This window comes from Emydura macquarii, unplaced genomic scaffold (genome assembly GCF_026122565.2).
Source record: "Emydura macquarii macquarii isolate MOO-44397 ecotype Brisbane River unplaced genomic scaffold, CSIRO-AGI_Emac_v2 contig_1390, whole genome shotgun sequence".
Lineage (NCBI taxonomy): Eukaryota > Metazoa > Chordata > Testudines > Chelidae > Emydura > Emydura macquarii.
The window spans coordinates 6,955,193-6,971,264 of record NW_027131527.1 but is presented as its reverse complement, the minus strand read 5'-3'; the positions used below and the strand labels follow the sequence as shown (position 1 = coordinate 6,971,264).

General features: G+C 36.7%; 1 protein-coding gene across 7 annotated transcripts in view; it reads left to right on the top strand.

Annotated features, from left to right (window-relative positions):
* Positions 1-16,072, top strand: part of ANK3 (ankyrin 3) — a 399,852-nt gene that overhangs the window by 323,009 nt on the left and 60,771 nt on the right. For 6 of the 7 annotated variants that reach the window (XM_067552555.1, XM_067552556.1, XM_067552554.1 and 3 more), the window contains 3 exons: positions 4,112-4,218; positions 10,739-10,963; positions 14,160-14,314. In XM_067552555.1, coding sequence (XP_067408656.1) covers positions 4,112-4,218; positions 10,739-10,963; positions 14,160-14,314 — 487 coding nt within the window. Of the gene's footprint in view, positions 1-4,111; positions 4,219-6,744; positions 6,778-10,738; positions 10,964-14,159; positions 14,315-16,072 lie in introns of all 7 variants that reach the window. The other variant, XM_067552551.1, reaches the window with a different exon arrangement.

Genomic DNA, 16,072 nt, shown 5'->3' with positions numbered 1-16,072 from the left:
GAAGTTTAAAAACCAGTCTATAGCAAGCCTGACTGTCAGCATTAAGTGATGGTTTCTGGAGAGAAGTTTCTGAAGCCTTCTAAAAGCACCTTGCCCTTCTCAAAGCAGGCCTTGAAAATCTCCACCAACATTGGGCCGAGTACTTCACAGTTAGTCTTCATCAACCAGTAAAGACAAGGATCCAAAGCACCATGTACAACGCCAGCCTAATTTAAAGAGTTCAAGTCTCTCTTCCTTCAGGGACCATGGACGCAGACAAGTTGGTCTGAATCTGGGTGGTTTTCTCCTCAGAATTATTTACCTCAAATGGCAGGCATGCAAATCAGCCTCTGGAGAAGACAGCCCAGATTAACCAGGCCATCCACTACGTAGGTCTTCAGAGCTGGTTGCTGAATCTCTCCTGTTTGGGTAAGCTCTCCTGGGAGAAAGCAACACAGTTTGCTGTACTTCTCATACTACACAGGAAGGCCATGTAGTAATGCAACCAACAGGATTATTGCCTTCAGGAGCTATCAATGCAATCCTGGCAATACACCCTTGAAACCCTGCTACTGATAAGGCCACGAATACAAGATGAAGAGAAACAAAAATTCCAAATAGTGTTGGAGACAGGATCACAGCAAAACACAAGCAGTTATGAACACTAATACGTTTTCTGTATAGTGGGCCATGCAGCTCCTAGAGATACTGTAGGTACAGCTTGTCAGAATTGTGGGACGCAAAGATACTTTGAAAAGGACTCTAGAGCCCAGGTGGGCAAACAATCCAGACCGGTTTCATGAGAGAAAGAGCCAGTATTTGGTGATGGACTCTATGGGAAGATGATGACCAGTAGTGGTTAACGGCATATGTCAATACTGGAATGAGTGTTATTTAAACTGCAGACAGGAGCCTGTTAGCTCTACCCTGTAGAATAACCTTGTGTGTCAAAGGGGAGCTACTCCAGGTTTAAATTGATATGGGAGCAGCACTTTGAACCATATTGTTTGTTCAACAGAAAGTTTCTGGGAGATCAGTTAATGAAACAGAGATGGTGGTACTAACATCTTCCCAGATAAGAGACTGTAGGCTAAGGGGACATTATATGTGTCACTGCAGTTCCGTGACGAGAGAGATGTACTCCCTCATTCCTGAGGCTAGAAACCTAGCATTTTGAGGAAGGGACTGTCTGGCAAGATGAAGATCTTTGTTGAATGGTGGGGAATGGTAAAACATTTTTCAGGGGTTAACAGCATGTTAAAGGCTCATGTGGTTGCTCTTTGTAACAGGTTAGGGTCAATTGAAAAGGGTAAGAGCCAAGTTACACTGGCAAGAGGGTACACCGGGCATGTCTGCTACCAGCTGAATGAGTTGCAGATACTGTAGATGAAGTAACATCCTCTGTATTGTTCATTGTTTTGTGTCCCTGGTGCAGACGGTTCTATTTGCTTCTGTGGAAAGTTCACATTTTTGGTGAACCACAAGAGTTTAACAGATGCCTGCCACCTAAAACCTGTTTGTCCAGTTAACAGAAGGGGCAGAATACCAGTCTGATCCTCTCTCAAAGTTTTACTTACTGCATAGGGCCATGGGAAAAGACATGGCAGTGAGTGTAGCTCCCTTCCTCACAAGTTTAATGGACTTGTGGCATTTTTTCCATCTTTTAGTTTACTATGGCAAGTTTTATGCTGGACCTATCTTCCAAGATATATGTTGTAATGGAGGACAGAGCTCCATGACACTGATCCCCTAAGTGCCTGCAAGTATTTAAGCTAACAATGGGAAAATTGCTAGCTGCCCCTTTTTTGATGTATTTGTCATCAAATTGTGGCTTTCTCCCTAATTTTGTGCTGCCATGTTTCACCAGTGAGAGTTGGTCAGTGATTTTTCCCCACTGGGACAGGGCAGTAGTTGCACACCAGTTGCCCCAAAACAGTGGAAAGTTCCTGTTGCCTCCCACACATTATGTTAAATACACAAATGTTGGTCTGTTTCAATTTGCATAATTTTGAAATAATAATCTGTCAAATTTGGGTTAGCTAAACGTTGTAACTAAACTTCAAACCAGACCATGAACCTTTTAGGTTTTACCCTCCCCTAGGTTTTATATCTGTATGATAAACCATTATGTGACTTTTTTTTTTTTTTTTTTTAAAGTCACATAATCCAGGGTAATAGAAATTGATGGGTTCAGCATTTCCATATGAACTGTAGAGTCAAAGCATCCTAATGAAATTTTATCCTCTCTGTGGAATATGGAAGAATTACTTAATGCCCTGTTGAAAAGGGTTAGAGAAACTGTCTTTGTTAAAAGTTAATTTGTTGCTCTTGTGCAGTGGTGGCTTGGATAGCATATTATTGATATTAAACTCTTGCCATACTTTAGCATGCTGCATGCCCCTACTTATTGTTGTCCGCTTACTTGAATCATGGCACCAGATTGTCTGATGTAAGTATTTTACAGAAAAAAATTGATGGCAGACCCCAATAAAAGAGCTAACCAAAAAGAAGAGAGCATCAAAAACTATGTGTGATGTACAGTTGGACAGAGCAAAGTTGTATCCTGGAGATTTTTATACTGAGCGGTTGTAAACATGCTGCTACAGTATTGACTTTCTTGGAAAGAAAGCCAGAATGATAATTTGAAATGCAAGAAACGTTTAAGGAAAAAAACATTGAACATGAGAAACAGGAAGGATGTGAGTTCTAGCCAAAAACAGACACTTACTGGTTGTTTGTCTTGTGAAACCTTCTCAGCAGAGGACTTTCATATGTTGGTGCTGGTATTTGTCGGATTTATGACTAGAACTAATATTCCCATTTAAAAGGATTAATTTTAAATGACTTTTAATGCCAGTATATAGAGGTGGAACTAAAACATTATTCCCAATGCAGAAATGTTTACCTTACTCAGTTTAGACTTGAGTAATTTGTGTTCAAAGCAGTCCATGGATTTCAGATCTAAAAAAATGTAAGATGAAATATCAGATTTGTGTGGTCAGAGTACTTGATCTCTGTATTCATGTTTTGCATACAACCAGAAATAGCTTATTTATGAGAAGCACTGAAATTTTGAGCAGAGTGATCTACTTCACCATCAGACAGGTTTTTCTGTTGGTACTGAGTGATGAGCACATCGACTTAGATAGTTTTCTTGGTGTGACATCTGATGGTGCTTCTTGCATGTTTTACTGGTATTCACATCACTTGAATACCTCTCTCAGGAAATATGCTCATACAATATTTGATGACTTAAACAGTCTAACTGCTTTCAAAAAGAAAGTGTTCGGCCAAGGTGCACTTCACCACCACAATCTGAAAGAATCTATAGAACCATGACAAGGCATTGTGCCTAAATATGTATATGGAATGGTAAAAACTGAAACAAGTTACTGCCCTGAAGAGAAAATTATTTTGGGTTCTACTCAATTCTTGCAAAAAGGATAAGTTCTCTCTGTGATACAACAACATTATAGCGGCCCAGCTGAAAGTCTGTCAGTGTTATTCTAGTGTGATTGACTTGTCAATATTTGACAAACCGTGTAATTCAATTACAACAGCAGGGGGCCAATACTGTGCACAGTTAAACAATGTTTAAGTGAGTGAGTAAGGGGAATAACATTCCATAAAAAATTCCCAGGATAACTCAACCCATACAGAAAGCAAATACCATATCCCGCCGTATGTTGGCATACCGAGTGTCCTAACTCAAGCTAAACATCCAGTTCAGTCAACAGGAGCTTTGCCAGAGCAAGGATTGCAAGACCTAACCCTAACTGGACTTCCTGGGAATTTTCTGCATAAGCAAACAATTTTTCATACCTTTTTCTTGACCTTGCACGTAAATACAAATTGGACAAAAGTGGGTGAGAGAGAGAGCTAATTAGGGATGCAGTAAAAGCAGAAAAAGAGGAAGCTTAAAGTGATGTAGGATTCTTTTAACCTGCTTTGAGAATTCTGTGTTTCCAAGGTCAGTAATTTGCAGCTTCTGGAGAAGACAGAGATCGGGAGGAGTGTGCAGGGAGGAAGTAATCCTAACTGTAAAATGACAGAGTTGAGAGAAATGTGCTGGGCAGAAATGTTTGACTTTGTCATGTTGATTTTAAATATCTGTTTGTTTATCTTTTTGAAGCACCTGACATTTCCAAGGGAATTTGATTCTGATTCTCTCAGACATTATAGCTGGGCTGCAGACACCTTGGACAATGTTAACCTTGTCTCAAGTCCCATCCATTCTGGGTAGGTCATTTAACCAATTTTCTTTGTCATTAAGTGTGAAACTGTACTGTTAGGTGGACATTATAACCTCCTGAAATTGCTGGAAATGAGTCCAGGCCTACTCCATAATAAAACCAATGGCGAATCTCACATTAACTTCAATGAGAGCAGGATCAGGGCTAAAGTAAATCAAGGATTATGTAGAAGGAAGAACTTGTATTTCAGCCTTCCACAAGGTCATCTGAGATGTGGGCATGAATTTCTGAGACAGGCAGGGATTTAAGCAAAGGGCTCTTAATAGTGTTAATAGGACTTGTGAGCTCAATCCTGCATCTCATCCTGAAAATTTACCTCCATGCTTAATTTCCCAGGTGCAAGGAAAAGCTGAAATCCCACAAGAGAACTTTCTGTAATAAGCTTGTTTTGCTCTTTCTGTTGTTTATGCTTTGCTTTTAAATGTTTTAAGATGATTTCAGTTATGTTGTATTAAATTGTTGTAAATATAAAAGTAGAAATACGATGTTATGCTTCACTTGCTGGTCACTTTTCCATAAAAAGTGTGGGCTGGTAATTTAATCTTTTCTTTTATTTGCATCACCAAATCTTCCCTTTTCCCACGGCCCACAAAAAAAATCTGTGTTTTGACATTAATTATATGATTCACTTGCCAGTAAAGCATCACTACTATTACAGTGCTTCTTGATAGTACCACAAGTAATTGAGTTAAATTCATATATATATATGGATAATGTTTGAAATGCATATTGTAGAGTCTTCCAGTTAAAATATAAATAACCAAAGGGAATTTTGTGTCACACATGAGCTTACCTAATATCAATATTTGTAGTAAAATTTTCAACAAGAACAAGAAACCAAATTTTGTATTCCTTTCAGCGGATTCTCCCCTGTACACCCCCCCCCCCATCCCGCCGCCACTGTCCCCAATACACACTTCATTACTAGCTTCACTTATTAGAATGGAAAGGGTGCATTTTAAACCAACAAGCTCCAAGAGATTCAGAGTTAAAGTCCCAGTTCAGCAAAGCCCTTATACATGTACTTAAGCAGAATACAGATATAAAAGATGAGGACTAACAGGTAGAATTTTTAGGTCCTGATCCAGCAAAGTACCTGAGCATGTGCTTAATATTGAAGTCAAAGCATTGAGAGATTCAGCGCTAAGACTAAAAATGTACCCATTAGTATTGGTATTTTAGCTGAAATTGCCTTCCTGCAGAGACCCTAACAATCATGGACAATTTTGTATGGTCTTGACCCTGCATTCCTTGCATATCTAAAATTCCCAGCCCTGTCTTAAAGTGCCCCTATACAATTCCGTCCACAGAATACTTGCCAACTCTGTGCTCCCAGATTAGGGAGAACAAGGCACAGTCATCTCCCACTTGGCTATCCCTTTTCCCTATGTACACATACTCAGAAGAACTGATCTAAAATTTTCCCCATGTTATTAGTTTGCATAAAAAGAGGGGAGGGGAGGGGAGAGATTTTGGTGTGCAAGGAATGGAAGACATAGCCCCAAATCACTGAATGTAAGTAAAGGAGGGAATTATGGCATTAATTTAGAACCTTCTGGCTTTTCTCATTTTAAGTCAAAGTATTTTTTTCATGTTGTTTTTTGAGTTTAGTAAGTCTTTCTACCAGTGTGTGCTTTGAATCTCTCCCTTAATAAGCATTATGTTGCACAGAAATCTGCTAAGAAACCTGCAACCTACAGACGGGTAGTGCACAAATTGGCTGGAGTAAACAATCCAGGTCCTTATGCCTTAAACTTTTCAGGTGTAACACTGTATACCCACTTCTCCCCATGTCTGCATGTTGCATCTTTAGAACCCTTGGTTTCCTTGGCCCAGCGAAAGCATTAATATACCAACCTTGACAATATTATAAGAAGAAACACAGAAGACTTGGATCCTAGGCTGTAAATGTACTATACTTTAGATTAAGCACAGCGCATTTCCAATATCTATAAACCTTTAAAAATTCAATTTGAAAAGACATTTAATGAGTGACTTATGGGAGTTATGTCTGTTTCAAATGCTTAGCCATATATAGCTTCATGCACTGTACTTTGAAAAATCAACTGCTGTATGCAAGCCCAACAGTTGATTTTTCAAGTTACACAGTAAAGCATTCTTGTGAGTATGACACAAACTCAAAGAAGCTATGTCACATTGAATTCAGTGTTGATCAAAGATAGGCACAAAAGTTTATGGGATCTTTTCTGTTCTCCAAGCACATATGCAACTCCCAGGAATGCTAATGGAAATTATAGGCCAATATGGAGAGAAGACATGACACTTAAATTAACACATTTAGGAAAGATATTTTTCAATGTACAGCATATTGTGTATTACAAAATGTGATATATTTAAATGGAAGCCAAATCATTTTTAAAGTTGGTCCTCAAATGTGTTGCTTTCATTATTTTTCTGATGGTTACTTTTCTTTTGCTAATTATTGACATTTTCTGTTGCTTGCTTCTAATTATATTAATTTTTCCCATTTGCTTTCTAAATTATTTTGCAGCTATTCCTCTCCACTTCCCCAGTATGATTCAAGGTGATAACTGTGTCCTTTGTGTGAATCCTTGTTTTGTTTTATTTATGTCAACTCTCTGTCCACAGTTGAAGTGTGTGTAGACGTTTGTAGTGCATCCTCTTATATCCTCTGTCTTTTGCATATTTTGAAGTAGAAATGTTCACTCTTTAGCTTTTAGTTTTGTATTTTAGAGATCATACTTTAGCTGACCTTATTAGACAGGCATTAATTTAGGTAAACATCAGCTACTAATCCTTTTGATAGAAACAGTGCATGAAGTATTATTTGAAAATATTATTCATGAGAATTATGTTTTTAAAAGGGAAAATCACCACTTTGAAAACTGAATGAATAAAATGTTATTGGCAATAAATACATTTTTCTTATAGCTGGCAACATGTAAAGATTGGATGATTTAGGCTTAGTATTTTGGTAATTGTTTGTAGCTTGTACTTTTTCTGACCCTGCTTGGGCTTGCCACTAATGCACAGTTTAAGTGTAGCATATTAATCAAGTAAGTCTTGACCTTCCCATTTGTATGGGGTGGTTTGATTACATGAATATCTTTTGTTATATTAATTATGAATTGGTTAAAATATACAAGTATCTGCATCCATGGTGGACAGTTTTCCTATCTGTGGTGTATCGTACTAAGGTGGGAGTAATGAAATGGGAAGCAACCAGGCCAGGGACCACCGTTGTCAAAACTCACAGAAAAAGCCCCTTGGCCCCCCAACCTTGTTCCAATATGCCCTTCAGTAGTTCCCTCAGAATAGTATTCACCAAGTGTACTTCTCCCAAGTTATGGGTGAACAGCGACAACAGTTGTGTTCCGCTTGGCTGCCTCTTTTTCCTGGGTACAGATATATATAGTATGAATTATCCCTATGTTTTTAGCTGGCCCAAATCAGGGACACCGAAAAAGACAAGGCAAAACCATAACAGAGTCCACTTAATATTTCTCTCTCTGTAACCAAGGTCTGTGTGCCCTTGCTTAATATTTTACTTTGTTTTGTAAATTTTAATGGCAGTACTCCCTAAAACCTTTTCACAGCTTGTCAGCAGTTGGCTTACTGCCCGTTAGCTTTGAAGATCATGCTACCAGCATTTCCCTGAGTGTGCTCTGTAAAGTCCTACTGTTATCAGTGTTGGCCGTCTACCATATAGAGCAATCATAGGAAGCAAAAGCAACATAAACATGTAGGGCAGGACGTGGGTTTTTAAAGATAATTCACAATTGAAAGACATGTAAGCACTCTATGACCAAAAGAAGGTGATTAGCAAAGTTTTCAGCAACTTCAGAGTTGTTGGTTAGAGCCTTATGTTGACATACATAGTATTCTGCTATTGATTTCAACCTTACAAAGTCAAATATAGTTTACAGCCAGTTGATTAAGAATTAACTCACTGACTCAAAGGACTAATTTCATTGTATTTTTTCATTAGTTAGTTGATGCTGTCAAAAACAGTAGGTGAAGAAAGAAATAAAGCATTTTAGAGAGAGAATGTAGGATCTAAAGATAAAACATATTTGTTATAATTATATACTGGAATCACAAATAGAAACTGATTAATAGGTGGATCCATTGAAAAGTATCGTAATGCATTTAAGTATGCTGATTTTGGTATAAAGAGAGGTTTTCACCAAAACGTTATAAAAGTGCAAAATGAATTTAAGTTGTCAATATGAAGGACTGTCATAACTTACACTTCAATAATTTAAACTTCTGAAATACTTTTATTGACATGCCGATCTAAAACTTACAGAGAATGTTTGATCCATTCTTTTGTGAGGACTTTTGTCTCTCAGATATATCTCTCTCTCATTCCATTTAAGCAAAAGTTGACTACTTTTACAGTATGTAGGGATGAGCCCAGTTGCAAAGTTCTGATCCAGACCTTCAGTCCCACCCATGTAGTTTTGGGGTTCTGATCTGATATGGAGGTTTGAGCTTATATCTACTTATATGAAGACCATGTAAAATAAGGTTAATCAGTATTCCACACTTCGTTACTGTATTAAAGTACTCAAACATCATGAAACAATAAGTAAGATTGTAGTGTGAAAATTTATCACCTTCCCATTTTATGTAATCCTTTTTTCTTCAGCTTGAAGAACAACGAGGTAATTGATTTACCTATCACACAGCATGACAGTTTTTTGTTTTTTTACTCCACATATTTGCTTCTTCCTTGCCCATCAACTTATGTCCTATAAACCACAAAACACATCGTTCATCCATTTTGTGCAGACTTCTCTGATTGAAATCACATGGGAATTCTGAATATGGAATATTTTCAGGATTGGGCCACACATTTTAGCTGTTGCTTTTGATATTTTGTCTGTGATCAAAAGAAAATATCAGTATACTACAGAAGCTGTCATCTGTAGTTCCCAGTGCTTTGTGTGGCCTTTTCCAGTCTCCATGGCTTCAAAAGGCCATTGCCCTTCTATAGAATACATTTATAGCTCTTGTTCTCATTTGAAAAAAGCTGAATTGCCAGGACTACAAAACTGAATGGATTCATCTGTTAATTATTTTAAGTTTAATCTTTAAGTGGAGGAAGTATTAGCAATAGCATGGAGAAATCGGGAGTCATGACATGGAATTAACAGCTACTTCAGTGTTTGCACATTGCACACAAAGAAACAAATAAAACACTATTTATATGGAGAGTTAGTTTATAAACCATGCACCAGAGATGTAGATCCACTACTACAAATTCCATTTAAAGATAGACTAGTAACCAAGAAATTACATTGCATTATATTTGAACCCTTGTGATATGGAGAGGTGGGATGGTACTGCAGACCACTGAAGGGATTTGGGCATCCAGTTTCTATTAATTTCTAATTGAAATTGGATAGCCTATAATAATTATTATTTTATATATAAAGCACCCCTCTGCAAATGTGGGGTGCGTTATAAACAATAATTGGAGTCCTAACAGCAATAATAAAAATAAAATCCCTTCAGCTTTGTATGAGTTTGAGGTCTGCTGGCTGCTCTGGGACTAGCATCTATCTACTTGTGTTTTTGCCATTTGTTTCAAGGGCATTAGAGGTTTAGGATTAATAGGTTTAATATTTTATAAAATGAAATAAATAATACATTCTGTGTTTAATAAATGTTAACATAAATTTTCTTTTAAAAAGTCTCATTTTTTAAAAGGTTCAAAAACATTTTATATTGCAATTTCTTGATATACATCACTGATTTCCTTTTAATTATTTAGAAAGCTACAGAAACCTGGAAAAAGTACACAAGAGACAAGGGGTTTAGAGAGACAAATTACAATATTCCCTGTGGCATAACCTGTTTATAACAGACATCCATGTCAATGTGAAGAGTGGCAGAATAATTGATTTTAAAGTGGTGTAAATCTATAGAAAATTGTATGTTTAATGTTCTGATTCATACATGTTCACCAGAACCATTTAATAACTTTGTTCATTACATCCACAGTGTCAGTGTTTACATGGTAGAGTAGGGAAGTGTGCTTTTAAATGGGTTTATCCAAAGACTTTTGAAAGACTGAGATTCAAATATTAAAAACATGGATTTCTGTTGTTTTATCCTGTACTGACTGCTTCTCTTGTGCATGTGGTATTCACTATTTTGAATTATAGAGTGTAGCAGAACATTTAGTAATAAAGAACAATTTTAATGCTCTAATAATACATTAATCATTTAAGTAGCTGTATACATACTCTTTTTAACCCTAGGTTTTGCCTAAATATTGAGTAGCACTCGAATCTGTCATCATTATGCTGCTAGACCATTAGAAATTTGTGGGGTTTGTTGATTGTTTAAATTTAACTATAAATTTAAAGAATCCTGCTAACAGTTAGGGCATCTGTTTCTTAACCATCATGTTAGCTTTGATCATCATTTTTTATTTTACTAGACTCTTGTTGACATAAAGTTATCTTTGTTTGATTTGTGACCATCTTAATGACATGTTCTCCCTTTCTCTACAGTTTTCTGGTTAGTTTTATGGTTGATGCACGTGGGGGCTCAATGAGGGGTAGCCGCCATCATGGAATGAGAATTATTATTCCACCACGCAAATGTACAGCACCCACCCGTATCACCTGCCGTTTGGTAAAGAGGCATAAACTGGCCAGCCCACCACCAATGGTTGAAGGAGAAGGATTAGCCAGTAGACTAGTAGAAATGGGTCCTTCAGGCGCACAATTTTTAGGGTGAGTTGTTCTGTGAATCCCACTGTTAACACTCATATTGAATCTTTCATTTCCTTCATCTAGTGGATCTAAGGAGTTAAATATTGAAAATACTTAATTTGAACATTTAAGGTAGGCCTATGTTTCTTGTACTGTGTACAGACTCAGTTCTGCCATTCTTACCCAGGAAACAAATCTCTTTGATTGTAAGGGAGTTTTGCCAGTTTAAAGACTGCAGGTTGTGCAAAAAAGTAAATACAGCTGTGAAAAGGCCAAATTCTACAATCAGCTACTCATGCATTACTCTCTCTGAAGTCTGTCAGAGTCCTGTGTATGTATCCAAGGACGGAATTTGGCTCTCATTCTGTATGATGAATAGAATACCAGGTAAATATGACTTTCATAAGAAGCTTCACTAAAATTATGTACCGTTTTCCAAATGTAGACCAGTATATTCTACTCAGCATGTGTGCATAACGCTCTCCAGCACTGATGGGGAAAGGACAACTGTGCATGATTCCACAGTACTTAATATAGAGCATCATTTTTAGTACAAATGCTAGGAATTGACATTTTTCAAAGCTAAAATTAGGGGCAACAATCCACTATGATGTGGTGGGATTTTTTTTGGTTTTTTTTTTTTTTTTTTTTTTAATTATCAATTTTGTTCATTACCATAAGTGGCACTTGGTGAAAACTGCCGGTTCTGTCGCGAGTGACAGTTTGTTCCTAATTTCCCCTTCTTGTTTCTCTTCCTGCTGCATGGATGTTATTCAGTAAACTGCATCTTCCTACCAATCCTCCCCCTCTAAATGAGGGTGAGAGCATGGTTAGCCGAATCCTGCAGCTTGGGCCTCAAGGAACAAAATTTATTGGGTAGGATGTTTATAGAAAAGATACAGAATGTCTACAAATTTTTTCCTTTCCTTTCTTTTGTTTTGTTTTTGTTTCCAATTTTTTGTCATTCCCATAATTTTTTTTCTAGTTTTCTAAAGCTTTCAGTTGATTTATGTCACTGAAAGAAAATCATAGTGGCTTGATTTCTTATAGCTCTGCTACTGTAACTATCTTGTGCTTATAGGCATGTGAAATTCACTGCAAGCATTTTGCTTTCATAACTTTTTGTGCTTTTGTAATTTTTTTAAATTTGAACTGTTTCAACTGCATCAAATACATTTTAATACACAATGACAGCCCTTTAATTTCAACCTTGTGGTAGAGAAGGTATTTACAGGGTTTGATTCAGTCTATTTCAGGAATAACTCTATCAAATGTGGATGTATATGTTGTACCTATTTTAAAGTATGGGCTTGTTCAGAAAAATGTCATTGAATTAATGATTTCATTTAATAAGGCTGGAGAAATGATAACCTCTTAAAACGGAAGTAGGTATCAGGTTGGAAAAAATAAATATGAATTTTCGCCAAAGGAGTTGCAATGTTCATTCTAAAAAAGTTAGAAAATATCCTCATAGTTTAGTTTGACTGCTTGCATTCAAACATTATCGTGAAATTTATTGTATTATGTTTTTAAAATATTGCTTAGAGTCCAATGTTCAATACCTGTTTAATACCTTCTCACTGAGTATTCTTGTTAAATTTCATGCATAAAATTGTGTGGTTCCTAAATATTTACAGAGACAGTATCTAATATAGTAATCTGCAAAGATTGTATTAAAAAGTTTGGTAGTTCTTTTTAATTTGAGAATCTGGTGTATACATTATCTTCAGAAAAATAAATACTTTAAGACACAGTGTAATTGAATTTTTGGCATTCACCTACCATAGGTGATGGGATAAACTCTCTGTATTTTTATCACCAATCAAAAGAGTAAGATCAGAATAATAGTCTTTGGGTATTTTTAAAAGCATATAAAACATGTATGAAGTAATCTGCCTTTTTACTATTTTTATTAAAATTGCTATTGTCTAATTCCTACTCCATTGGTATTTAGTGTAAAGAGGTGGACATAAAACTATTTTGTATCTTTATTAATATCAGCTGTATCTATGATTTCTGTAGTGAGATGATTAATTGATTGGTTAATGTTTGCACAGCACTTTGAAGACGTAAAGTACCATCTTCTGATTTTATTTTTAATGGAATTATTATGAGGAGGTGAAATTCTTTGCAATCTCTGTAGGAAAATAATGATACTGTCTATTTAAATATCTTAAAGCTGCATAATCCATAGTGGTTCACCTATTGTGTGGTTGCAGTCAGTTTATTTTAACGTATTTTAAAATGCTTGTCTTGTCTGTGAAATGTTTAGCTAAAATTTCTTTCTTGTTAAGGAATGGCACATGAAATGAATAGCAGTTTCTGTTGATTATTCACAGTAATAATTTAATTATGAACTTGAAATCCTACATCTAAGGCACATTGTCGAGTAATTTAGGTGTAGTGCTTAAAAAATTGTTTCACAGTAGCTAATATCAATATATTTTTCATTTTATTTAACCCAAAGAAAATCATTTTGAAAGAATTAAAGCAATCTCCTGCAATGTTTATGTCATCAGTGACATTGCAACTTTGGGCTATTACATGAGAACCAGAAAGTGAAACACACGAGAAACAAATCATCTGGTATAATTAAGTTGAGTGAACAAAGAGTACAAAGTAACTAGTGAAAAATAAATTGGATTTTTAAAATGTTCAGATTTTAGGACTTGGAGGACTATGAGGTTGTTTTGTCATTTGTTTGTTTTAATGCCTGGGCCCAATCCTGTAGCCCATATACACAACTTCCATCTCAGTCAATAGCAGTTGTATGTTTATACCAGGACAGCAGAATTGTGTTTGAGCCTGACTGTGTCCCTTTAAACACTCGGTCAGATATACCCATCCATCTCCCGCTAAAATCAATGGAGCTGTGTGCGCGTATCTGAGGACCAGGTTTTGTCACCTGTATGTCAGGATAAATAAACATGGAAACCCTTTTTACCTTAGTTTCTGTCCATTTTTGTCATATAAACAGCTGTTTTGAAACCCTTGCTTATGTTTATAATGGTATGTGATCTGATTCCTAAGCTACATATTAATAATATTTTACAGTTTAATTGTGAAGGTTTCTGCAGCTTTGTCAATTTTAACTCTAACAGTGTTGTTATTGTCAAATGAATATAGTTTTGTTAAGGATTTAATATGCACAGGAAAATCAAGATCAGTGGGGAAAATATATGTGATTAAAAGCAATATGGATTCCTTTTTTGTCTAGCCCCGTCATAGTGGAAATCCCACATTTTGGATCAATGAGAGGAAAAGAAAGAGAACTGATTGTACTTCGCAGTGAAAATGGTGAAACGTGGAAGGAACACCAGTATGACAGCAAACATGAAGACCTAAATGAAATTCTCAATGGCATGGATGAAGGTAAACATATTTTATCAAAGCTTTAGCAGACTTCGTTCTGGGTTAATGTCAACAGGCAGAAAGCAGGGTTAATATAAAAATACAATCTTTGCTATTTGATTTCTGGCGAACACAAGGCATTACAAATTAAAATATTGAAATGAGTGTAAGGAGACATTCTGTTGCCTTAACACCCATTCCCTCGTCCCTCCCAATGGAGAGCTATATCCTTTCCTCTGAGGTCGTTCTAGGCTTACATGGTTCCTTGTGACTTTAAAAAAAAAAAAAAATATTTACATAAAACCCAACACTTCAGAAGAACATTATGACTGCACTGAGGAATAGTCCCGTTACTAGGAAGAGGCAGATTAAGGCAATCCAGGGCCTGGGCACACTCCAAATAGGGCCTGTACCTGGCACTGCCCCAGGCTGTGACCCCACACTTGCGCCCAAGGCCTCAACTTTACTTGGTTTGGCACTGGCAGGAGGCACCCACACAGACTGTCTTCTGGGCATCACCACACCTCTTTAGGAGGACTGGGCCTCCTGCTTTGTCAAGACACCTCTCTCCTGAGATGGACTGGGGTCAAGCCTGAGGAAGAGAGGATTCATCCTGCACCTAATTCAGCAAAGGACTCGGTTTGAGGGCCCCCCTGCTGACACAACTCCAGTAGAGCCAACATGGCCTAGTGGCAGTGAGGAACCATCCACCAAAGAATCCTTGGCTTGCTAGCAAAGTTAACCATTGAAAGGAAAGAGGTAGTTCATACCGCGCAGAACAATTGTTTCAAATGTCTGCAGCCTCAAGCAGACATCACCCATGTCAGCTGCAGGCACATGTTTTCAATTTGTTCCTTACAACCATGAGGACTAAAAACATATCAATTTTTTTAATAGGAAAGCTCAGATACTTACATTGTCATGTGACACCAACAGCAGGGCTCTACGCATTTGCCTTTTGTGCTTATGCCTTATCTATGCAATGTTCTTTCAATATATGTAGGTATCTACACAGATGGAATCTACAAAGCCTGAAAACTCAAAATCCATTAGGTTTTCCACTTAGTAAGTAACTCATTTCCTCCTGGCCCTATAAGGGTATGCCATTGGGTTACCTGAGGTTGGCCCATGGGCTGGACTTTCCCGGTTTCTGTAGGAAGATATTATCCAGCTTCTTCCCCTGCTTTCATGGCTTGAATACTTTCAAGAAACTACTCACAACTAATCTACAGACCAAGAATTATTCACTGAAAGTGTGTAGCGAGTAAATTCTGAATAATGAAAAATTAGTGAAAATCTTAAACTGATAGACAGATAATTTTAACAGAAAAAGCTATTTGGTGACTAAATGATTTACTACACCCAGATCTACATAAAAATGAAATATCTATAGTTTAGTGTTTCATTACATGCTGCTGTGCTTTGTTTTTAATTATTTCCCCTTAAATCATTTCAAAATGTATGTTGTGTTTGGTAAAGAAGACTAAGTATTACTTTTCTGTACTCAGACAAACCACCCTACTAAAACTATCATCTGTCTGATACCAAATGTACCTGTCAGTCTTCATAAACAATGATATGGTCACATGTCCAAGATTCTCTTCACATTATCCTGAAACAGTTGCTACAGGGTTCTCACTGAGTTCTTAAAGAATACATATAAAATCCCTTGACTTGGTTTATTGTTTTCTTAAAAGCATCTGAAATAAATAAATAAAAACGTCCTACATTCAGGTTTTTGTGGGAAGGGTATAGAATGACTCCATGGCAATAGAAATG